The sequence below is a fragment of the Polypterus senegalus genome, chromosome 17 (assembly GCF_016835505.1).
Source record: "Polypterus senegalus isolate Bchr_013 chromosome 17, ASM1683550v1, whole genome shotgun sequence".
NCBI lineage: Eukaryota > Metazoa > Chordata > Cladistia > Polypteriformes > Polypteridae > Polypterus > Polypterus senegalus.
The window spans coordinates 1,246,079-1,269,552 of NC_053170.1; the positions used below are offsets into that span (position 1 = coordinate 1,246,079).

The following is a 23,474-nucleotide window of genomic DNA, read 5'->3' on the forward strand; positions in this document are numbered from 1 at the left end:
GTTAAGCTCTGTTTAAGACGGGCTGATCATCAGATTTAGCGTACTTCAGTTCAAAGCATATTGCATCAACACGGCCTTTAAGGTGTTGGTAATGTAAGATTTAACAGACAGTCAGTCATCCATTGTCCAACCTGCTATATCCTAACACAGGGTCACGGGAGCCAATCCCAGCCAGCACAGGGCACAAGGCACAAGGAACAAACCCAGGCAGGGCTCACACACCCACACACCAAGCACAATTTAGGACCACCAGTGCACCTAACCTGCATGTCTTTGCACGCAGACACGGGGAGAAACATGCAAACTCCATGTAGGGAGGATCCGGGAAGCGAACCCAGGTCTCCTTACTGTGAGGCAGCACAGTACATACATTGTACAGACATTGACAAGCAAAAAGTGACAACGTCAAGCTGTCACTGCCATGCACCTCCCAGGGGAGTGTGGACAGCTTTGGATGCTGATTTTAATGACATCTATTAATTCAACAGATTTGTAATTTGTGATAATATGACTGATCTTTTTGTATTATTTGATGTGAATACCGTGATTAACATTTAGGAAATTGATAAAAACGTGCATTGTGTTCAGTCGAGGCCAACCTAACTGGGTAGTAGTTGCGCTCAACCCACCTCATGACTCAAGTAAAATGAATCCTGCTTACCTCTTTTGCATTTAGAGTTGCTAATTTGTTGCTTTGCATGAGTCACAAGAATAGGCCGCCTCCTTTGGATCGATTAACAAAGCCATTTGGACTCGTTTTTTTTTTTTTAGCTCCTCCGACCTTTTAAATTACAAATACCACAAGACAGCAGTCTCATGAAAAGTCATTTTGGAGACTTTGTCTAAGTGATTCACAGGGGGAGTCAGACTTCATGAGCCCCTTTGAAGTTTTCTAAATGGCACGTGAAGGTGGAGAGTAATGGAGGAACATTCAACTGGGTGCTTCTTTTTTTTTATTTTAAAGACAAGCACATTCGTGTCACACATCCGTTTCTGCTCTTTGGCGTTCCTCCTACTTGCCAATGTCTGGTAAAGGCAATTCATTTGCCATCACCTGAGGCCAGTTTCAGCCATAATTATTTTAATATTTAAGCAGGCTGCTGGCACTGAGTCTGGCTCTTAAGCTTTGTTTTTTTCCTTTAATTTTTTTCAAAATGTGCCTCTAAACTTTTTTTTTTTTTTTACTGTGATTTTCTTTTGTTAATGGTTGATGACCACTTCTTTACTGCCAGGAGCTCATTAGTTAGAAGTGCTACGTAAGAATGCATTGGATAAAAGTGTACATTGCGCCACTAGCGAGTGAACGGAGGAGCCGAGAATGTTGTATAATTGCAGCACACATTTCTAATAGACGTGAATCAGTGCAAATTAGGGCTGAGCTCTGGAATCAAATTCAGTCGCTAATAAAAGTTCAGAAAAGAATGGAATTTCCAGTTTTCAGTTACACATGTGTTGGAATTCCCTTCCAGGGACAATTGGGGTGGTACGTGCGTGATTCTTATCAGGAATTTAACTCCAAATCGAGAATCCCCCTTCTTGTGTCTGTCCCATAGTTTGCGTTCCTCTCCAGAGCTGCTGTGGTAGGTACGTCATGCCCTTCTTTCCAGACAGGTAGGCAGAATATTATAAGGAAATGATGTCTGTCTCTCTCTCTCTCTCTCTTTGTCTTTTTTCTAAGAGCATCTTAGTCTTGCAGTTCAAGACATCTAAGAAATAATCTTGTGGGAGGGAAAGGGGAGCTCCACGTTGCGCTTGCGTTTCTCTGCCTGTTGCCCGCAGCAGTGGCTCCGTGCTGAAACCCTCCCATCCAAGCACAGGTGTTTGTGTGTATGTTATCGGTAAGTTGGGGGGGATTACAGAGCCAGAGATTAGAGGCAGCCAGACCCAAACAAAGCTGTCAAAATTCATTCCTGCTGTATGCCTCCTGGGGCTTTCTTCAAACTTTAAGGTGAAAGAAGAGTTGGGTGGCTGTGTTGCTACTTGTAAAAACGATTCCCCTCCCTGTGATGCTCCCACCTCCACATCAATCAGCAGTGTGTAGTGAGCGACCAGAGCTGTAGCCTCCAGACAGACGGCTGTGCGTTTAGTTCCCAGAACTTGGTGAGGTAAGCTCAGCCTGCACCCACTGAGGTGCTATAGCTGGGCTCATTGCTTCTGCTGTTATTGGCCCGATTTCTTCTTCTTCAACATGTTGTGTGTTTTTGGTATAAAATGCTGAGTTGATTTTTTTTCACTAGGCACATCCAGTTTGCATTTATGTTGGATGATGTGTTGTGCTTCTTTTTTTTTTTTTCTTTTAATAAACCGTTTTACATCTGAACAGCTTGAGCTGCCTGACGCAAGCTGTGTTAGGGACGTGGACCCTGCATGTTCTAACCTCTTTCTTGTACACACACTGTTGTCATTCTTTTTAAGCGTTTGCCAAGTTTAAAAAACTATTTTTAGCTGCTCTCTTTTTTGATTCTTGCAAACTTATCCCAGTGTTGTGTTTGAAAATGATGTTTGTTTGCTTGATTTCCAGCATCTCATACATGGGCTGCACTGAACTGGCTTCCTATTCTTTCTTAAAATCGTTTTTTTAGCATTCATCTGCCTCATCCACAGTGCTGACTTCCCCAGAGTGCCAGCATTGGCGTTTGTGCCATGTAAGACATGTAGGCCATTCTGGTAAGTTCCAAAAGAAGCAAGTCCAATTAGATGGCAGCAAATGTCAAATCAGACTCCAGTCTGCAAAAGAATTACCGTTGTGTAAATGATAACGTATTGCTTTGAAGCTAAGCCTCCTCACCAACTGCTGTACAGTCACGCTTTGCTGAGGGTCATTGGGAGGGCTGAGGACATCTTCGATTGATTAACGCTGTCATTCTTGGTGTCTCAGTGACACCTGGATTAACCTTTTTTTACGACGAGTCTGTCCTTAACGCTCATTAAGCTCTAAAACTAGGCCTTTTCGACTCTCCATTTTACAACTGCTGTGTCTATTCTGCCAGTCTGTAGATGACGAGTACATGTGGTGCATGCGGTGAGCCAACAGGGGAGGTGGTCTAGCCTGAGACTTTGATGTTAGGTCGTAAAGCTAGCTGAAGGAATGGATCACAGAATGGTATCTGGGGTCAGTGGTGGTCCAGAGTGTGATGAATGAGAGGAAACCATGAGGAGTTGCAGTCTGATGTGGAAAGGGGTGAGTGGCAGTGCCCACTCCAGTGCTCAAGGACGGCGCTAATAAGTTCAGTAAACCGGAGATTCTCCTCCCTCTATTAGGGCCAAGTGATACTCTGTAAGGAAAGAGGCAAGAGGCTCTAGTAGTATACCTCAGTGTAGTCGCTGGCCAACTATAGGATGACCTCTTACAGCAGATTGTAAATGACCGTCATTGTGTTTTAATGGGGAAACAATTTGAATAAAGGATCATAGATGAGGCGCAGCTTAGCTCTTCTTGATCTGCAAAGTAATCTAAGAAATATGTTGGGAGAGCTTGGTTTAGAACTTTTTTGCATTTTTGAAAAACTAGGGGGCTTCGGTCGCCAACCCCCTCTGGCCCGCGCAATTCGCCAGCCACTTCGCATCTCTGGTGCTGGCGTATGTCGATTTCACCTTCACCAAATAAATCTTTTCATTCTCGCGGATGCGCCTCTTCATTGGGAAGAAACTCTACTTTTCCCTGATGGCAACACGAATTAGACGATCTATGAGTCTCTGACTTAAAGTTTAAACTCCGAACAGTATACCCAGTCTCTTTTCACTGTTCCATTATTTCACCGAGTAATAATTTGCATCTGTGTGCGTTTATGCGATCTTTACTATCATTTTTTTGATACTTCCATTATCTCTAACCTGCTCTGCATGTGTACCGCACCAACCTTTTTAAGTTCTTTACGACATTCTACTTTGTCATCTACTCTTTGTCTTTTATTTCAGGCCCCAGGTGTGGTTAACACAAAGTCTCGTCTGGTCCCAGGATTTTTTTATCATAACAGAGAGACTATTTCTGTGTTACTAGATGGTGCATAAATGAATTAGGGTGATATGTAAAGCGGGCAAATACTTCTAAATGATTTCAGTTTTTTGAATGTAAGCCAATTCCAAATTGTAACCTCATTTTTACATGTCACGTGTCTCTCCTTAGCTCATGGTGTCTGCAGTGTAGTCTGCTTTTTTGTCTTCCATCGCTGTGTCTTTTTGTGGAGACCTTTGCTTTATTTGCACCATTTAACTCAGTGGCACACAAAACAGGGTGGCAGGGCCACGTGATTGCAGGTTTTCTCATTTTCATTGGCTTATATCCGCAGTAAATGAACCTCTGCTTTAAGTCAATGTATTCTTCTGTTATTTTCACCTACCAGTTTGAAATTACAAATGGGACAGTGATGTGCAGTGCTGGTGTGGCGTTTGACTCCTGGGGTGGACACACTCATTTTTTGACCTGTTTGTTTTTTGTAAACGACTTATACAGTGGACACGATGTTGCTCTGCAGAACAAACTGTAATCTGCATCCTCAGCTATTTTTTCAGGACTAGTATTCTTTTTAGAAACGTTTTTTTTATTTACGTAAACTCTTTCCATAGCAAACATCACGATAATATACTTTATGGGCACAATGGTTATTACATACTATAAGAACTTTTTTACTTTGGGTGACATTAAAAAGTGGGGATCAGTGCTGCCTCCTTTTTTTATTACAAGACGTTAAAAGTTGGGATCATTTTCTCAGAGAATTCTGGGGCTGCTGTTCTGTTTAATTTCAATAAATTACCTTGAAGGTGCAACAAACGGGGTAACTTTGTAAATGACACTTAACTCATTGGATTAGCAGATACAGCAGGGTTACCAAAAAGTCATCTTAGATGGACCTGGGAAGGTATATGAAAAAAACGGAATATAATAAAGAAGAAATATAATGAAAAGGTTTTGCACATAAGGAAGTAAACACTGGATATAATTACACAATGGAGTCTTTGAAACTTTAAAGTGTCCCTTAAGAGAACGGCTTGGGTGTGCTAGTGGCCTTGTCAGTATTCACATCCAGGCAGTGTACACAACAAATGACCAAAGCTCCTTCGACCATTGTGTCACACAATAGGTGGTGCGAAGAAAAAGCAAAAGGAGGCTATGGCTAAACTTTCTATGGCACTTGTGTCGCCACATTCTGAGTGCCATTTAAAAATACCTTCAAAAGAACACAACAGTACCTGAGAGAGAGCAGAGAAGAGCAACTAAGCTGATTCCAGGACTGTGAGGAAAGATTAAAGGAGATGAACTTCTCATCTTCAGGAAACACAGTGTATGAATTGACAGGACACACGGGTTTCAAGTTTGGATAGAGACTTGTTGCTTTAAAGTACGTTTTTCCATAACAGGGTCCTTTGTAATGTTGCTTTTCAAAGGCGATCAGTTTCAGGAGATCTGAGTCTTAGTCTAATGGACATGCCGTTAAACACGGCAAACTGCATGGGGAAATGTTAAATCGCATTCTAGGTGGATGTTAGTACATTTTTTAATTCTAACAATGTCTGTCATGTAATACTGTCACCAGGCTCTGCTCAAAGCACAAGTAGACAATGGGTCCGTCATGACCGAGACCCTCAGCATCACACCTGCAGCTCGAGCCTGGGTTTGAACCGGCATCCTTGTGGGCTACGGTGTACTGTCTAGGGCACTAGAGGGCAGCACAGCCTTCTATAGACATACAGTACGTGAGGTATTGACCTGCGCGCTGTAATGGACTGCACAATCCATCCAAAAATAAAAGCGTATTGAATAAGGTTTTGACTAATTTCAGTTGCATTGATGCCTAACAGTTCCATAAAGGTGCTTTTTATTTTTAGTGTTGGCATTACTTAGGGGCGGCACGGTGGCGCAGTTAGGAGACCCGTCTGGGTTCACTTCCTGGGTCCTCCCTGCATGGAGTTTGCATGTTCTCCCCGTGTCTGCGTGGGTTTCCTCCCACAGTCCACAGACATGCATGTTAGGTGGTGTGTGTGTGTGTGCTGGCGCCCTGCCCGGGTTTGTTTCTGCCTTGCGCCCTGTGCTGGCTGGGATTGGCTCCAGCAGACCCTGTGTTAGGATATAGCGGGTTGGAGACTGACTGACTGACAGACATTACTTTGCATTAATATGGGATGTGCAAAAGATACAGATGACAGCTAAGTCTGTGACCCTGGAAGGATATCTTTAGAAACATAAAGGATGACTGTTTTAATTTGATTTATACAACTCCGATGGCAATCTCCTGAACCTTCTGTTTAGCCTGTCTGTAAAGAAACATCTCTCCATCATCTTTACATCAGCCAGTGCATAGGGAGTGGACGAGTGCGATTGAGGAAATGACAATGGAGTGTCTGAAAGAATGACAGAGCAGACACACGGGTGCCCTTAACATCTTAGCAGTTCTCCAAATGCTCTTGAAAACATCCACATTAGGTTGGCCATTCTTTGCTGTCTACTGACGGGAGTGCAGATCAGCAGTAATTAATTACTAAGGGCTCTTCACAAAACAAGCATTGTGCCGATTGCCTTATGTGCTCACTACCACTCGGTGAACTTTACTGTTGCCACATTATTAATCGGCACCAGCTCTCGTCATTGGTGACTCATGCGTTAAATACCAGTAACAGTCCTCTGCTCACGCATTTTCAATTTTTTGGGGTTGGGAAAGAATGAATCTCAAGCCAATCCCAAATGCCAGACACAGCCTCAGCCTGAAAAGTCGTTAGCTTGCTGCAAGTTGCTTCAAAGGCAAGTGCTACATGCTCTGTCTCCTTCTACGCCTTTAACAATACAATACAATAAAATGCAATTTATTTGTGTGGAGCCCAAAATCACACAAGAAGTGCCACAATTGGCTTTAACAGGCCCTGCTTTTTGATAGCCCCCCAGCCTCGACTCTCAAAGAAGACGAGGAAAAACACCCAAAAAAAAAAAATGGAGGAAACCTCAGGAAAGGCAGTTCAAAGAGAGACCCCCTTACCAGGTCGGTTGGGCGTGCAGTGGGGGGTCAACACAACACACAGAACAGAACAAATCCTCAATACAGATTAAAAATATTACGTTGGTGCATATTTTAGTTTTTGTTTTCATATTTTAAAATCTTCCTTTTGTTTAGTTTTCCAAATTTAAGACATGTAAGATTTATTTTTTCTGACACGGACAGGAGGACAATATGCCATCCTCAGTGCCTCACTTGTAAAACATCACACTTCACTGTCTCTTGGGTAGGCTGCTCAAGTTACACTCTCTCTGGTGTTTGTGTGCATTTGTGAGGGTATTTTGCTTCCCTCGGAGAAAGTAATATAAAATTAAACCCATAATTAAGGTTTATGTGACCTGGCAAGCATATACACAAAAGCTATTATAAGTATTATGAAATGTGTGATAATTAAAAAGAGACAAGATGAAAACTGATTAAAAAAAAATGTAAAAAAATGGGGGCATTGAGAAGGGCAAGGTGGCACAGGGCATTAAAAGAGGAATCAATGCAGAGGGGCACAGTATAATCCGAACAAAGAGCCGCATCTGCAAAGAGGCTTGGGCAGGGACTCGCCTTCGAGCAGAACATTCCAGAATATTTTGAAAACAGAACTACATGCATTGTGCAATCAAGCAACATTGTCTGAACGTTTTGACTCAGCCCCAGGCCCACGCTGTGCTCTTCTTCACTGCAAAGAGATAACTTGATGGTCTTTTTTTTTTTCCTCTTAAAATGTTTCAGGGGCAACTTTTTAGCCAAAGTGCAGCAGAGCTGCTGGCTGTAGAGGAGCCTCGTCCTGCTTGTTAAGTCAGTATAAGTAGGCTACCTAAGCGTTCATGATGGTTTCCACTCCAGTTATGAGCTCATCTTTAAGAAACGTAGACTGTTGTGATGGTTGGTGGGTGTGTTGCAACAGCTCAGTTCAGGGTCAGTTCCCGTCTGGATTACCTCCTGTGTGCACTCCGTGTTCTTCTATTAGATTCTCCTCTTTCTCTCAGTAGTCCAAGTGGGGTGCACTCTAAAATGGACTAGCCTGCCTGGGACCGATCCTGTTGTGTGCCCTTCATGTTTGGGATGGGTTCAGCATATCTGGGCGATCATCACAAAAATGTACACAATAGAATGGTGGTCTCTTCATCCTGCTTGAAAAATCTCATTTCTGTTTAACTTGTTTATAACAACACACATTTTAGTAACTGAAGCAGGTGGAAGCTTATGCCACTTTAGGAAACTGGGCATCTTGAGGTACAGTACGCTAGTCACATTCCTTCAAAGCACAAAAAAACAGACACGAACATATGTAGATTGCGCAGTGTTCACTGTCCATCAGTGCTTTCCAGACAGAAGGGGAGACATCAAGCGGAAGATCAGAGTCAGAGACAGAAGTGAAAGGTTTATCAGCCGCCTCTGGCTCTTCTGCAATTTGAGCTGTCCAACACGAGAGACCTCTGCCTGTCTACATCTGCTTGCACTGCTGACCTCCATCCTGCCCCATGAGCAGGCAGTTGTGGAGGCTTCTTTACAACGTAGGAACAACCTATTAGCTGTAATTATGGAGGGTGCTCTCCAGAGGTCAGAGCTACATGCAGGAGATATATATATATATATAGAGAGAGAGAGAGAGGGGGCCATCAGAACTTTACGCTCTGTAAAAGGCTAAGCTAGAACAAAAGAGGACCCCATTCACCTGTTGGAACAACACAGCCACTGATGTTTCACTCACTGGCCATTTGATGGGTACAGTTCTCAAACAACAAAATTAATTAGGTTAGATGCAGAAGATAATTAAAGAGATAAATGAAAAAGTCAAAGTGCCGGTATGACAAGAGCAGCAACGGGGCAAAGGTACTGGCAGCATCAAGTGAGGACACCTGGGATATGAGCAGCTTACAATGAAGTCACACAGACAGAGTCTGCTAGGCTTTGAACTTGAGCGGGACAACAAAACCGCTACTTAAAAAGCACAGAAGCCTGTGGTGGGGACTTTTCTGTGGTGTCTGAAAAGAAGAAACCTTGCTGCATTTTTTCTGAAGCCTTGCATTGCAGTCCAATGGCTGGAGGCTGATCAGATAAAATGTGACAGGGCTTCTGAAAAATGTTCAGACCTGTTTTTTGTTGTGTGTGTGCGTGTGTATGTTTCTCCAATGAAGACATTGAGGTTTAAGTGAGAGCATGCGGCTATATCCCCTACAGCCAAAAAAACGACGAGAACAACCAACTTGTGAAGGTCTATGCAGCCCCCTGTGGAAAAATCTGCTCAGGTGTACAGATGCCCCTGTTAGGCCAACCATCCACGCCGTAACCAACCAAGGTGGCACTAGAGCTGTCCATCTGTCTGAACAGGATATGTAAGAATGCCAGTTTGATGTGATGGCAGACCTGAGCTGGGGAGTGCAGGGAAATTTAATTCAAGTCGTTTCTCTCTAATCTTCTGTTTATTTGCTGTTTCATTCTTTTTAATATGTGTATCCATGTAAAACTCTTTTAAGCATAGAATATTCCTCAAGTAAAACTTTATTTTTATGAAAAATAAAAACACATTTAATTGCATATACTCAGACCAACTTAATCAAATTCAGAGGTTGGGGGCCAAGCCTTTGCCAGCAGGACTTGGCACAAAGCAGAAAATAACAAAGGAAAGAATGCCAGCCCTTTGCAAGTCTCTATCTATCTATCTATCTATCTATCTATCTATCTATCTATCTATCTATCTATCTATCTATCTATCTATCTATCTATCTATCTATCTATCTATCTATCTATCTATCTATAAGGTGGTCCAGATCTATTTATGTAGATCCAGATCATTTGAATTATGCAGGGACGATTCCAGTTCGGCAGAAGACGATTCTTCATGTCGTCAGTTTGCATACTTCTCATTGGTCCAGGATTTTTCAGGTGATTTTCTATCTATTACAGTATATAGTACCTTTCATATCTATCTATCTATCTATCTATCTATCTATCTATCTATCATATCTATCTATCTATCTATCTATCTATCTATCTATCTATCTATCTATTATATATCTATCTATCTATCTATCTATCATATAGTGCCTTTCATATCTATCTATTTGTCTTATTATATAGTGCCTATCTATCTATCATTTGCAGAGCTGTTCTCAAGAGATTAATACTGTAATGTTCTCCAACATTTGCATTAACTGGAGTTATAATTTTTGTTTCATTCATTGTAAGCTAACTTTGCAAGACATAAAACACTCAGACCTTATGGGCACCCGTGGCAACCTTCTCTACCCTGAAAAGCAACAAGGAGGCCCAAATAAGCTAAAACTGGCACATTCATTAAACATAAATAAGCTCAAGGAAGAAACACAAAAAAGACAATTGCAGCACAATGCACCATCTGGGTTCAACTACACAGGTCTTAAACCTGTCTTGCTGGTGGGCCGGTTGGTTTACCCACTTTCTCACCACAAAACCACACCAAATCATCAGTTTCAGTTTCTTTCTTTCTTTCTCCTGGCTTTGGCATCTCTCCCTTCAGCCGACTGGCTACATGCCTGCTGTACACCCATCTTCTCACTTAGCTAGCCCTGGTCCGTGAGGCAGCTTTAAGCCCAGTCCTGGAGTCATTTCCTACCAAGCCCTTGCATCACTTTCAGTTAGGGGCATCCTTACATTTACTCCAGGAACTCAGGCAAGAACTCATTGTACTGAGCAGGGGCGGACTGGCCATTAGGGCAATGCCCGCTGGGCCACGGACTCTGGTCTGGTCTGGTCATGGGCCTGGCCGTTTCATGAAGTAAATTTTATGTACTGGTTACTGTTTGACATTAAAATTAATTTTCTAAGCTACTATAATTAGTGGTCTTCAGTTGCGATTATTAGTATGATGAAATAAGGTTATAAAGCACAGGACAAGATTTTTTCATATTAGGACGGAACATTTCTAGTTTATCGTTAAGTCAAAGGAACATTTCGATGATGTGAGGTTTTCATTCTAACCTCGGTTATCATTTCTTCCGTTGTAAATGAGCAGCTTCTCGCCTGCTAGGGTGCTGGCACTTGGACATGACATTGACAGTTGACGTGCACTCTAATGGCGCGTAAGCCGTATTACAACATTTCTATTTTTCATTACATTTTATTTCTAAGCATGTGGTCAAATTTTAAGTTGTGTCTAAACAGCAGTGTACAGATTAATTTGGCAACAGTTTAAATATCATAGGCGAGTAGCGAGCCGCATACTCATCACAAATGTTAAGTAAATGACAATGAACAACGGGCCGGGTGGGTCGACCTCGTCACCTCACTCGTTGGCCAGTTTTGAGACCCAGTCCGCTCCTGCCCCTGATTTCACCCAGGCATGGGCCTTTAGTGCCCTGAAATGCCTAGGTGTCTAAGGCACATCCCGGCTGCTCTTTTTCACTATTGGTATCTTTCTGAGTTTAGTGGCCAGGACATATTTCTGTCTCAGGTTTCTTTCCCAGCCTCATTGTCTTTAAAGGAAGAAGGTCAGACATTTTATAGCATTACTTGGGTTGCCTTGCCTTCAGCATCTTGGTGAAACACTGCACATTCTCTCTCTCTCTCTCTCTCTGCCATGCCGGTGCCCCTACCTAATGCCCTTTTGAGACACAAAGCACATATATAGGGAACGCCGCCTCCAAGTAATCCCTATATTCCCAGATTGACATTTGTGAAACCTTTTCTGCTATTAGTGTGTCTTTAACTTTCTGGTTACTGGAAGGTTTCTGTGAGGGTCAATCCTGCCCTGTGCCAACGTGGTGAAGCCCCTGCCCCAGGCTACACACCCTTGTAGTGCATACAGTGTCTTTACAAAGTATGGGGCATTTTCACCTTTTGGGCTGTATTGAAACGCTGCATTTTAAAAGACATGGTATTTGTTCAACTTCAGAACTCTGTGGTACCAGTATGTGATATACGTGCCTCTTCCACACATTGACTTCTTGAATCAATCATTTTCTGTTTTTTTTTTTTTTTTATTTGTATGGATGTCTTATTTGGACCTGTATGACAAAATGTCAGCTTGACGAAAAAGCAGAAGTCTCAGTTAGATAAGTAGCCGTCTGTATTGTAGCGCTGTTATCACTGCTGGATATGTGCTGACTGGTGTCGTGGTGCTACACTTAGGTGTACTGATGTGTGTCTCGTAGCTGCAGAGAGCTGCCTTTGATTTCTGCCCTGTGTAGAAGGTAACACATATTCTTCTCCGCCACCTGCTGCTTTTCACTCTTTTCCCTCAGCTTCTCCCCGTCTCTCGTAGTCGTTCATGGTTTCAGTAATAAGTGCCTCTGGATAGGCCGTCCGTGTTCATGGGCTGCTGTGTGATGAACCTCCATTCTGTCTTCTGTTGATTCTCGTGTGGTGCTTGATGTTGCCTACTTGGTGTTTGTAACGCTTGCACTTCTACTCGTTTCTTTGAACATTAGAACGGTCTGGATGGGAGCAGGCCATGCTGCCCACCAAAGCTCTCCAGTCCTATCCACGTAATTCAAGTCAAGTAATTAGCGAGTATCTGAGTAATCAGTTTGACTGTCACTTTGATCGACTTATTGTGCCCGTCTTGGACACGCTGGAGGGACTATGTCTCCCATCCGGCCTGGGAACGCCTCGGGACTCCCCCGGAAGAGCTGGAAGAAGTGGCCAGAGAGAGAGGGAAGTCTGGGCATCTCTGCTCAAGCTGCTGTCCCCGCGACCCGACCTCGGATAAGCGGAAGAGGATGGATCGATGGATGGATATTGTGCCTGTCTTAGTAGTCCGAGGGTGTTGTACCCTATTAGTCTTACTAATTCATCCAGAAATGTATCTCGTTGCTGATTAACTTATTGTTATTTATAGCGCCTTGTGATGGTGAAGCCTAATAACCCCAGGAGATCTGTTCTTGTCACACTCTCTGGGTACTCTGGTCACATCCCAGATATGTGTGATTTAAGTTCATTGGCAATTTGTGTGAATGTGGGTCTGTGTGTGAGTCTGCTGCATGCTGGACTCGTTTGGCTCCTGCCTTGAACCTCATGCTCCTGGTGACCTTAAAATTGAGGGTTTTTTTGGGTTGGAAAATGAATATGTGTGTGTGTGTGTGTACACATGTTAGGCTTTTTATTTTTCTCCCTTCTTCTTCATCTGCTTTCTTACATTCTTATGTATTTATTACATTATTGCAGCCATTTCTCACAAGTGCCAAGGGGAGCCAAGTTGACCTCAGTCTAGAACTGCCTAGATGTTACTTACCACCTTCCAAATGGATGCCTGTTGTTAGAAATCCTAGAGTAGGCAGTGAACTCCCTTCCTCGCACACACACACACACACACACACTGAAGCTCTCACTATAGAAGACTTCATGTAATGGCTCATCTCGCCACTCAGGTGCTCAGAGCCTGCAGAGCCTGCTGGGAGATGTGCATGTTGGCTTAATCGATGACTCCACATTGGCTCCATGTCAGTGAGTGTGGGGTTTGTCCCTAAGTGCGACTTCCAGTCCAAGTGCCAGGATATGCTCTGCACTGAATTAAACGGGTGTGATCATCAACAGTTTGAAGCAACACCCAGCCGGGAGGGACCCTTTGGCCTTTTAAACTGACCTTTGCTTGCCTTTGTTATTGCAGTTGATTTTCGTAGATTGGCTGGCCTCTCTGACTATGCCTCGCAGTTTCGAAGATGAATCCAGCTTTACAAACACACCGCCGTTACTCTCAGCCCGTGCCTGTTGTCCAACTGAGAGTATCTCATGGGGGTCTTTAGGAGTGGGCTATATTCATCTCTAGGAAATGCTCAAGTTTTATGGATCATTCAGGTGATCACAACATCAATTCATTCTTTACAAAGACACGGTGGGAGAGACCCCTCCAGCAAGTGCCCATCTGCCCATCCACCGTATTCATGTGTCCTTCTGACCCTCCTGCTGTTTTGCTGATCAGGGTTAAAGGACAATGGATGCCATTTCCTAAGGCATCCATTGTGGCACGGCGTCAGTCGCTATGTGTGGCCTGGGTCTTTGAGGTGGACGTCCCCAGTGTCCTCCTTTCGTGTTTTACCCAGTGCAGTTGGAATCGAGGAATGTTCCTAGCGATCTGCCAGTTAGGCACAATTCTGCCTTTTAAAGGAGGCCTTTGAACTGTGAAATTCTGCACGAGTTGAGACTAGGAACTCATTTATATCCCAGCGTCACTGGGAACATGTCAATTCTTATCAACTTCCTCATTCTTAATGGCATCCATTTCATTTTCAATGATAGGAAGCAGCAATTTGCAATCACCTTCCAGGCTTCTTGGAGCTCGGCGAACACTCAAGAAAAACTCATAAATAAAACAGTCTTCCTGAAGCATCGACAAGTCACAAAGGAATAATTATCTCTCAAAGATAAATGATTCTAATCTCCACAGGCACGCAGCTTGCAAAAATCAAAGCCAGGCAGCTTCTGCATGGAAAAGGGGAATGTATGTTTTAACAAACAGCGCGGATCAAGAAGAAAAACCTGAAAAGATTCAAAACTCCAGCTACAAAGGCAGAGGGAGACTTCTGTGGCTGCCTACCGCCCCCACATGACAGAGTGGAGTTTGCACCATGTGTCATAGACCAGGCACGTGATGTACGATATAGTCACCTAAGGGAGGATTCTGGTTTTAGCGCCTCCCGCTCTGCAGGACGAGGCTTGTTTCTCTCTTTTTTTTCTTCTAATGACATGTTGGAACCCTGGCAAGTGTCTTCTTTGGGCAGTTCGACCAGGCAGTGATAAGACTTACACTTCATTTAGGCGGGCCCGTCAAGCTTCTTGGTGTATTTGTCTTGCCGCTTCCCCCTTCCTTTTGCGGGGAGCGCCTGAAGTAGTGGGCAGCGGTGTCAGTCCGTTCAAGACTTGTAGTGTTAGCTGAGCACTCAGAAGGCACAATGATGACTCCGCGGGCCGCGTGGGGCCTGAAAGCAAACTTGAGCTTTGTGGCTTTGGCTCTTTAGTAATCACAAAGGACTGGCCCTTATGTGACTCGACTCCTGCGCCTCGCTGTCATCGCTGATCAGCAGCACGTTGAGCGTCGATGTTTTGATCACCTAAACACTGTATAAAACTTTCACCTAGAGGTCACTATGTCACACGCTGACCTTCAGCCTAGGGCTTTAGCCCAACTTTTCTTCTGCGCGTGACCTCCGACTGGCTTATCTGCCGGTAATTGATATTGCGGCTTGGCAGTCAGGCCAGAGGAAGGGAGGTGAAGGTCAGCATGAGAGATCGACTTGTACACTGAAGCACATTTCACTGCAAATGTCCACTGCACCTTGTGCTTGGCTCCTCGGCATCTCTGCAGGGTGGCCCTTGCTGATGTGACCTTACAATCCTGACCGGTGTCCTTTCTTCTTTTCTATTAATAATTTACTGGTCCTAAAGAACAGGCCTGAGCCTCATGACCCCCCTCATGAGTTCAAAATCCACTGCAACGCCTGAGATAACGGCCTCCGCAGGGCCGGCCACTTTCTTCACTTGTTCATTAAATTACTCTGATTATTACATCTCGCCTGAAGAAGGGGCCTGAGTTGCCTCGAAAGCTGCCGTATTGTAATCTTTTTAGTTAGTGCTTGACTTCTTGCTTAAACTACTCGGAAAGTTACAGAAATTTAAAAGACATTCACTTAATGAAGTGCATTGTCACGGCACTCAGGGAAAGACAATACGGAAAGTCAAGACAGATTGCTAACTAATGTGATTGGTGATTATTATTCAATAAAAAAGAACAGACTGAAATGAAACTGCGTCATGATAGTGATGAAAATCATGGCAGTAAATGACAATGTTAAGTTCTTAAAGTGCATTATCAAAGCACTTATGATCCCGTTGTGCTGTACAATAATTACAAATATTATATGAACAAAATGAAACTCCGCATATTTAAAGTCAAAACGTAACGTTGAATTATAAACGGGAAAGCAACTTGCATGTATCCACACGTGTGTGAGAGGCTTTTAAATCCCAATTCAAAGGGTCCAGATCAGCTGCGTTGTGAACTGGAGTAACAGACTCACTGTGCTGTACACAATGAAAAAGTTTTAAAAAAAAATAAAAGGAACTTTTAATGTTACACAGGCCACCGTAAAATTAAAAAAAAAAGATGACTTAGTGAGTTACTTTGAGGTAATGCTTAATTTGATTTTCACTCTATAAGGACAGGTTGTTGTGCCATAACAACGCGCTCAATTAAAATAAAAACAATCGAAATAATCACAGGTTGTCTGCAAAGTGTATAATCATAGCAACCGGAATGAAAGGTACTATAAGAAAGAAAGAAAATCATAAACAGGCTGCCTAGTAGAGCTCCAAGTGATGGCCTTCAACAGAAGAACACGGTGCTGTTTTAGTGACCATTCGGTCACAACACCTGAAATGTGCTTAACGGCAAGCTCAGCAGTCACAAAGACAAAGGCCGGTACTGCCTGAAAAATAAAGACGAGCTACGTCAAGCCGTGCATTGTCACACACCTCACAATCAATACGTTTGATAAAGAGCAAGTAGTGAGGTGCCGCTATGTGTGTTAAGGTTAAATTGGAGCTTGAAGGGGCAACTTAAACAGCAGGCAATCAAAATGGGAAAATGGTAATTATGACAGATGAGAGAATACAAGTTGAACAGGCACGGGTGGGAACAGATTATGGCTCGGCGTCTGTGCTCTTCCTCTGCCGCAATTCAAAATGGTTTCTGTCGTCGTCGTCCTGACGCAACGGGGAGCCCCTTGTCTTGGTGGTTGATGTGTAGCAAACACCATCGTCACTCCTGAGACAACAACCACAGTGTATGGCGACTTGAAGTAACTCAAAAGAAGAAGAGCCGCCGAGAGTAACGCATTGCAGCCGGATGTGTGGCACTTGGTGCCAGCTGTAATGCTGCCCTCGTAAAAGCTGCTGCTCCAGTGCAACAGAATGACGTGCGGCGTGGCCTTGTCTTGTGTAAGAGAACTTCATACAAAGTGGCTGTGGAACGTGTTTGATGCATGGACTTAGTAAACCTCTGCAAGGACAGCAAAGGCACTGGCCGCAGTAGAGCACATTGGTCCTTAATTGTTTTGTTAAAATCAATACAAATAAGGCAAACAACACAATGAATATGTCTATTGTCATGTCTTGCAGATCACTACTGGATGCTGATTTTGTGTCCCCAGTGCCCCAGTTTTAGTCCTGTATGGCACTTGACTTCTCTTCACATAACACTCCAGATTGATTTTACATATCAATGTGTGGTGTCTGCCTCAAAGTGTTTCAAGGAAGAGCCTTTATACAGCGCCTTTCACAGTGAGTTTTCTTTTTTATTGAATACTTGTGGAAAAGAATTTAATGAATGCAGTTTTTATAGGACAGTCAACAGAATGGATTGAGCTTGAATGTAAAAGCATTGCAAATGGAAAGAAGTAGAGATGAGACCTTAGGGGAGCACATCCAATTGTAAATGACTTAGTAAAGTCATTACACGTTCAAACCCTTAAATGCCATTAAGAGCTCACGGGAGACTAAAGCCAAAAAATCAGTCCAGCCTAGGTCTGCCACCAATTTAGAGTCACCAGTCTACCTAACACAAAGGTCTGGGATGTTAGCAGAGGCTGGAGCATTCAAAGAAAAGCTTTCTGAACACAGAGAGAACATACACACCTCACATTGACAGGGACCGAGCTAGGAGGCATCAGCATCGATTACAGAGCCATTGTCCCAACACGGCCAAAAGTAGAAACACGACATAGTAACACGTGTCCTTTATACTTAGAAATACATAAAGACACCACCTACATGGCATAGCTCACTGTGTGCCCTGGCAACGTCGACACTATAGGACAATACAAAGGAACGGGGTCTGTCCGCAGGGGTCAACGAGTAAAAGCACATCAGGTGACCAATTCAGACTCTGGAAGCATTCATGTTGCCGTGTGGAAACTCGCTTTTTACCAATCTCCTTCAATTTTATATAGCACCTTGCACAATCCTAACAAATTAAACAGATCATACCTACTCCGACCCACGTAATTCATCATTTTGAACATCGTGTCCATGATTTGACTTAATCTAAATATGTTTATAAAGAATTTGGATCTCGTGGTTACTCCAGGTAATAAACCAGAGTGCTTCAGAAAAATATTAGCAAGCTTAAGGCAGAAATCAAGAAAGCGTTAAATGCAATGGTGGATTTAGCTGCCAGAAGTTGGACTGCTTTTGGTCTTGTCACAGTCATGTTTTAACACTCCTCATCTTCAGTTTTATATTAGTAGACAGATACATATGAATGTGCTGAGATAGATAGAAATGAAAGGCACTATATAATAGATAGATAGATAGATAGATAGATAGAGTGAAAGGCACTATATCATAGATAGATAGATAGATAGAGTGAAAGGCACGGTGTTAAAGATTAGATCAACAGATTCCGTATCCTAGCCTATGGCCTGATCCTATCTGGGGATCAACTGGGGGCTTATGGCTGAAAGGCAGCTGGCCCGTATGCTGTTCTGTGGGCTGCATTGCGTCTCCCCTTTCCTTGCTACTCTAAAAAAACTCTCTCTGATTACATTCATTACGACATGTAACATTTAAAATAAGTACTGGGCAGGAGGGCAGAATGGAGGTGCAGTGGTCTCGGGACACTGTTTTCGAAGCTTGGCCAGGTCACCTCATAGCTGGCCCCCGTATCTGCATGGGTTTTCCTCAGGTACTCTTTTTTTTTTTTTCCTCCCACATCCTGAAGACAAGCACATTAGCCTGATTGATGACTCTGCAAACCGACTCCTTATGTGTAATTGTGTGTGTAAGAGAAAAGAGAGAGTGCGCCCTGCAGTGGACTGATGCCCTGTCCCAGCAGGTGGGTTCTTGTCTTGCACTTAATGCTACCAAGATAGACTCCAGCTGTGAATGTCCTTAAAGTGGAATAAAGGGTTAAGAGAATGGATGAATAGATGATTGGGTTGACAACTTAAAGAATTCTTTTGGCTGCCCAAATAATTTATGAGTCGTTTGGAGATGACCATTTGTTTGGTGGTGTGGTGGTGCATTGGTTGGCATTACCTCCTCGCAGTTCTAGAGACTCTGGCCCGCCTGTGTGGATGTTGTTCTCCACGTGTAGGACATGAACTGAATTGTGTGCACCACTTTCCTCTCCCAACTCAAAGATGTGCTTGTTAGTGCGTCAGAATGAGTGAGTCTGGGCTTGTGCCTGAGTGTGCCCTGTGATGGCCTGGCGTCTCTTACAGGACTGGCCGCTGCCCTCATTCCTATGGCTACCAGGATAGATACGGACTCACTGCAAGCTTACAATGGACAAAGGAGGTGCAGTTAATGCTGAATGACTGAATTAATCATTACACTTTGACTATCACTTGTAACAGCGGTATGCTTTACATCCATCCATCCATCTAAATGGGTTCCTACTGTTATATTGGTCTGCATCACTCAAGACCTCCAACAGGCATTGAGCAATTCATCCAAAGTAAAACCCCAGTGTGGTGATGGATTTGTGACGCTAGGGTCAATTCTTAAAATGGTTGTGCGTCCTCTTTCATTGTGACATTATGGAAGGTGCTATATAAGGTGTGACTCGATATACTGCTCTGAAATGAAAAGACAATGCTCTTCTCCCCTGATAACTTCAAATGGAGTCACATGAAGGATCACACAACGTTTTCACACTTAGATCCGTTGCTTTCCCATTTCTGCGCATTTTTACACTTTGCGTCACTCTTCTTAACTTTTCCAGAAATGTGAAGTCATTTTAATTGGAGACCCCCAAACTGGCGCGTGTGCTCGAGAGGGGGCTGCTGCCGCCTTTCATCCATTGCTACTGAAGCGGCAGACTTGTTCCTCACAACTACAACAGATTGTCTGGGCTGACAGAGCCTCGTTTATAAAGTTCTGTATATTGGCGAGAAGAGCAAATTGCACGCCCCGGCAGTCTGCTTTGTGCCATAAAAGCAGCTTTTCTGGACTTTGTTTTTTTGTCTGCTTCTTCATTCAGGTGCCATTGCCATTCTGTTGGCCCTCTTTACGATGTTGGAGTTTTATTTATTTTTCTGCTGCCTTGTAGTTGGGCCTACTGCCAGTGATGCTGCCTCATCTAAAGTAAGGATTCGCTTCATATTGTGCTGCTGCTGTGTAGATTTCTGGTCAGGTTGTTTACCAGTAAGGAAGATGACATTTTTCTAATAATGACTTGACTATGTCCTAGAACATGACAAGAGTTTTGATGAGAACAGGCCTTTCAGCCCAACCAAGACCGCCAGTCCTACATTTGACTAACATCCAACTTTTATTGCACAAACATTACATTGCGGTTCACTCAAATTCTCTTTCTTCTGCTCAGCTCTGAAGGTCTCTTGCCATGTTTTACTCACTAACGTGTTGTTGGGTCACGTCACTGTGCCAGGCCTTTCCGTGATTTTATGTTTTTCTAGTGCCTTTTGACTCCTAACATCCTACTTGATTTATATATTTACAGAATTACAGCAGGGCTGTATCAGGTGAGGTGTCTTAGTTAAAATCTGAATGCGTTTTTCCAAGTTTGCCTCTACACCTTCTTGAAACTGAAGGTAATTATGCCATAGATCCCCGTCGACTACCGGGGACAAAAACAAAGCGGAGACAGCTCCGCATGCAAAGATTAAAGATGAAGCCGGGCTGCTGCAGTCAGGACCCTTGACTGGTCACCTCCCTGCATCTCATTCTTTCAAGTGCCGCTGGAACACTGTGCCATGTAATGCCACGGAGGGAACTCTCACTTCCTAGTGGCATGAAAGTACATTTCGGTCGGCTCTTCTTTGCAATATCGGTAGACGATTTAACCACTAAACTTCACAAACGGCACCACCTCTGCCTGCGCCATCCACCAGCTCTTTCGTGATATGGCACAACATGCATCTGCTTTAGAGCGCAAAGTAAACAAAATACGCTAAATAAAACAATCAAGTTGACAATATGGCTAACCGCAGACCCATCAGTAAATGGCCCAAGGTTGGCAAAATGGGAACCCAGCAAATTGTCGTTGAAAGGAAGAAAGAAAGCGAGCCACCACGTAGTAAAAACACACTTCAGAGCACAACGTACGAAAAATGCAATAAGGAATAAACTTTAAAAAAAAAAAAAAAAGGTAGAAAGCCCCGAGGTTACAGAAGTCTCTCCCAAACACGCACACACACACACACACACACACACACATATACATAACGCGGCTCGCACTTCTCATCTACAAAAGCACCAGGTAGTGAGCGAGCGAGCGAGCGAGCGAGCGAGGCACTGGGACGACTGGAGCCACTGGGCGCCCTGGACTTACCACCAGATGGGATAGCCGCCGAACACTGTGGAGCTGCTCAGCCAGATACACAGGAGAGATCCGAGCAGGTTCAAATCCATGAGGCACCAAGGACGTCGGTGTTCTCACTTCTTTATCAGTGAACGCTGAAGAAAGCAGATGTCTGCTGCTGCAAAGCCTTCCTGTCAGGCTCTCAGTCTCTAACCCGAGCCCTGGCTCTTGCTCTTGCTCTCTCTCTCCTCCTCCTCCTCTAGGTAGCTCCTTTTCTCCCTCTCTCTTTCTTTCTCAGCTCATCCAGAGGCAGATATTAAAAGATGAAGGGGGAACGGGGAGTTTGGAGATGTCAGCAGGAGAGCCAATCACAGAGCATAGCCTTAGGTTAAAAAAAAAAAAAAAAAATGATTCTCCCGTTCCCTGCTGCCAATCAAACAGCACCCTCTGGAAAAGTGAATAAAAGGGGGGGTTGGGGGGGGCTGGAGTTTGCTGTTTTTTCACCTCTTTTCTCGAGGAGAGCATTTAGTGGCTTGAGCGAATAAATACAGCATTTGTGGCTAGCACCAGGACGGAGAGCTAGGAAAGACTTGGCAGGGCAGGGGAGGGGGTCGACTGGCCCATCCCTCCTACACACTCGCACATGCACAACAGAGCCATAGGGGGGCTTCCCACATATGAAAAACAACGGCGGACAGGTCACTCTGGGATCGACACGCCCAGCTGTCCCGCAGACAGAGGTCTCCATGGAAAAACAGCTGTCGGGGGCTGGAAAATGTAAAAAAGGAAAAAAAACGGAAAAGACAGCAGCACATCCAGGTGAGCAGAGATCCCTCCATCGATCGCTGCTGCCCCGCACACACTGGGCCAACATTTGTCACCGTTTTTAGGATGGCGCACATGAACACCAAAATGATTATCAGCAAATTGTCACCATCTGCCATTTTTCGTTTACATCAGGAAATGACGAGTAGAATCGTCAGAACTCAGTGCCCTGTTCAGTAGGTCACCTGCGACAGCATGCCGGTGACACTGCCCTCCGGGGACAGTACTGCAGCTTCCTACGGGCTTCCTAGAGAGGGTGGTTCTCACCCCCACTGATTTTATGTGGGGGATAGAAATGCCCCTCGAGGCGATGGTGGTGGTCACTGGTCAAAACCCACTTGCTTACACACGAAGCACTAAGTTAAGGCTTACAGGCTTGAGTTCTTCCACAAACCAAAGGCACAAACCAGTGAGGGCATGGAAGGAGCGTGGCAGTCAAACACATCCACTAATCTCAGGACCAGCAAGTCATCCGGGGCCACGTGAAGCCTCCAGGTAGGTAGATCCTCCAGTAAAACAGTGTTTTTTTTTATTTTTTGTAAAAGTAAGTTTTATTCACACGTTACAAAATGCAATCCTAAACAGTTATATCACCCCAAACAACACGGGTGCCAAACTCCAGTCCTGGAGGGCCGCTGTGGCTGCAGGTTTTCATTCTAACCATCTTCTTCATTAGTGGCCAGTTTTTGCTGCTAATTAACTTCTTTTGCCTTACATTTTAATTAACTTGACTCAGGCCCCTTGGTTCTCTTTTTCATTAATTAGCAGCCAAACAATAATGAGACACAAAACAAGCCGCCACATGAGCAGCACACCTGTGCCCATTACACAATATCTGAAAATAAAGAAATGTCTGCTGTGGCAGAATGAAAGCAGCAACAAGCCATGGAATTAAATAACAGGTTTAATTAAATGGGCTTCTCATTAAGAAATTGGTTGGAGTGGGAAATCCCAGTTTCGCTGGTCAACTGTTGACTCGCTTGACGTCTCATTTCTGTTTGGCTGCCATTTAATGAAGCAACGAATCAATTCAGAGGACTGACTCCTTAAAAACAGGGCTATTGAAATGAAAGGAAAAGAAGTTAATTAGCAGTGAAAACTGGCCACTGATTAGGAAAAGAGTGAGAATGAAAACCTGCAGGCCACCAGGCCTGGAGTTCAACACCCCTGCCATACAACTTATTAACAGTTTTGTTAAGGAACGGAGTCACGTTAAAGGACAGTCATTTTCCCATTTTTGTTTCTTAACCGAAGACCGTAATCCCTCTGACACTTTGGGCCAAACGTCCCTACTGCACACACATATATGTTGGATTTGAACTCAATTCCCATTAAAGCCCCTTTGTCCACAAGCCCTTCCATCTCCCCTTAGCTGCTGTGAAACCCCACACCATCCAGCCAGTCTTCTGGGGCTCCTGTATCTGGATCATTTG

General features: G+C 44.0%; 1 protein-coding gene across 1 annotated transcript in view; it reads right to left on the reverse strand.

The window, feature by feature from the left end:
• Window positions 1–21,494, reverse strand: part of wnt3 (wingless-type MMTV integration site family, member 3) — a 39,575-nt gene extending 18,081 nt beyond the window's left edge. The window contains exon 1 of the mRNA XM_039740877.1: window positions 21,247–21,494. Coding sequence (XP_039596811.1) covers window positions 21,247–21,326 — 80 coding nt within the window. The 5' untranslated portion in view covers window positions 21,327–21,494. The remainder of the gene's footprint in view (window positions 1–21,246) is intronic.
• Window positions 21,495–23,474: the final 1,980 nt, after the last annotated feature.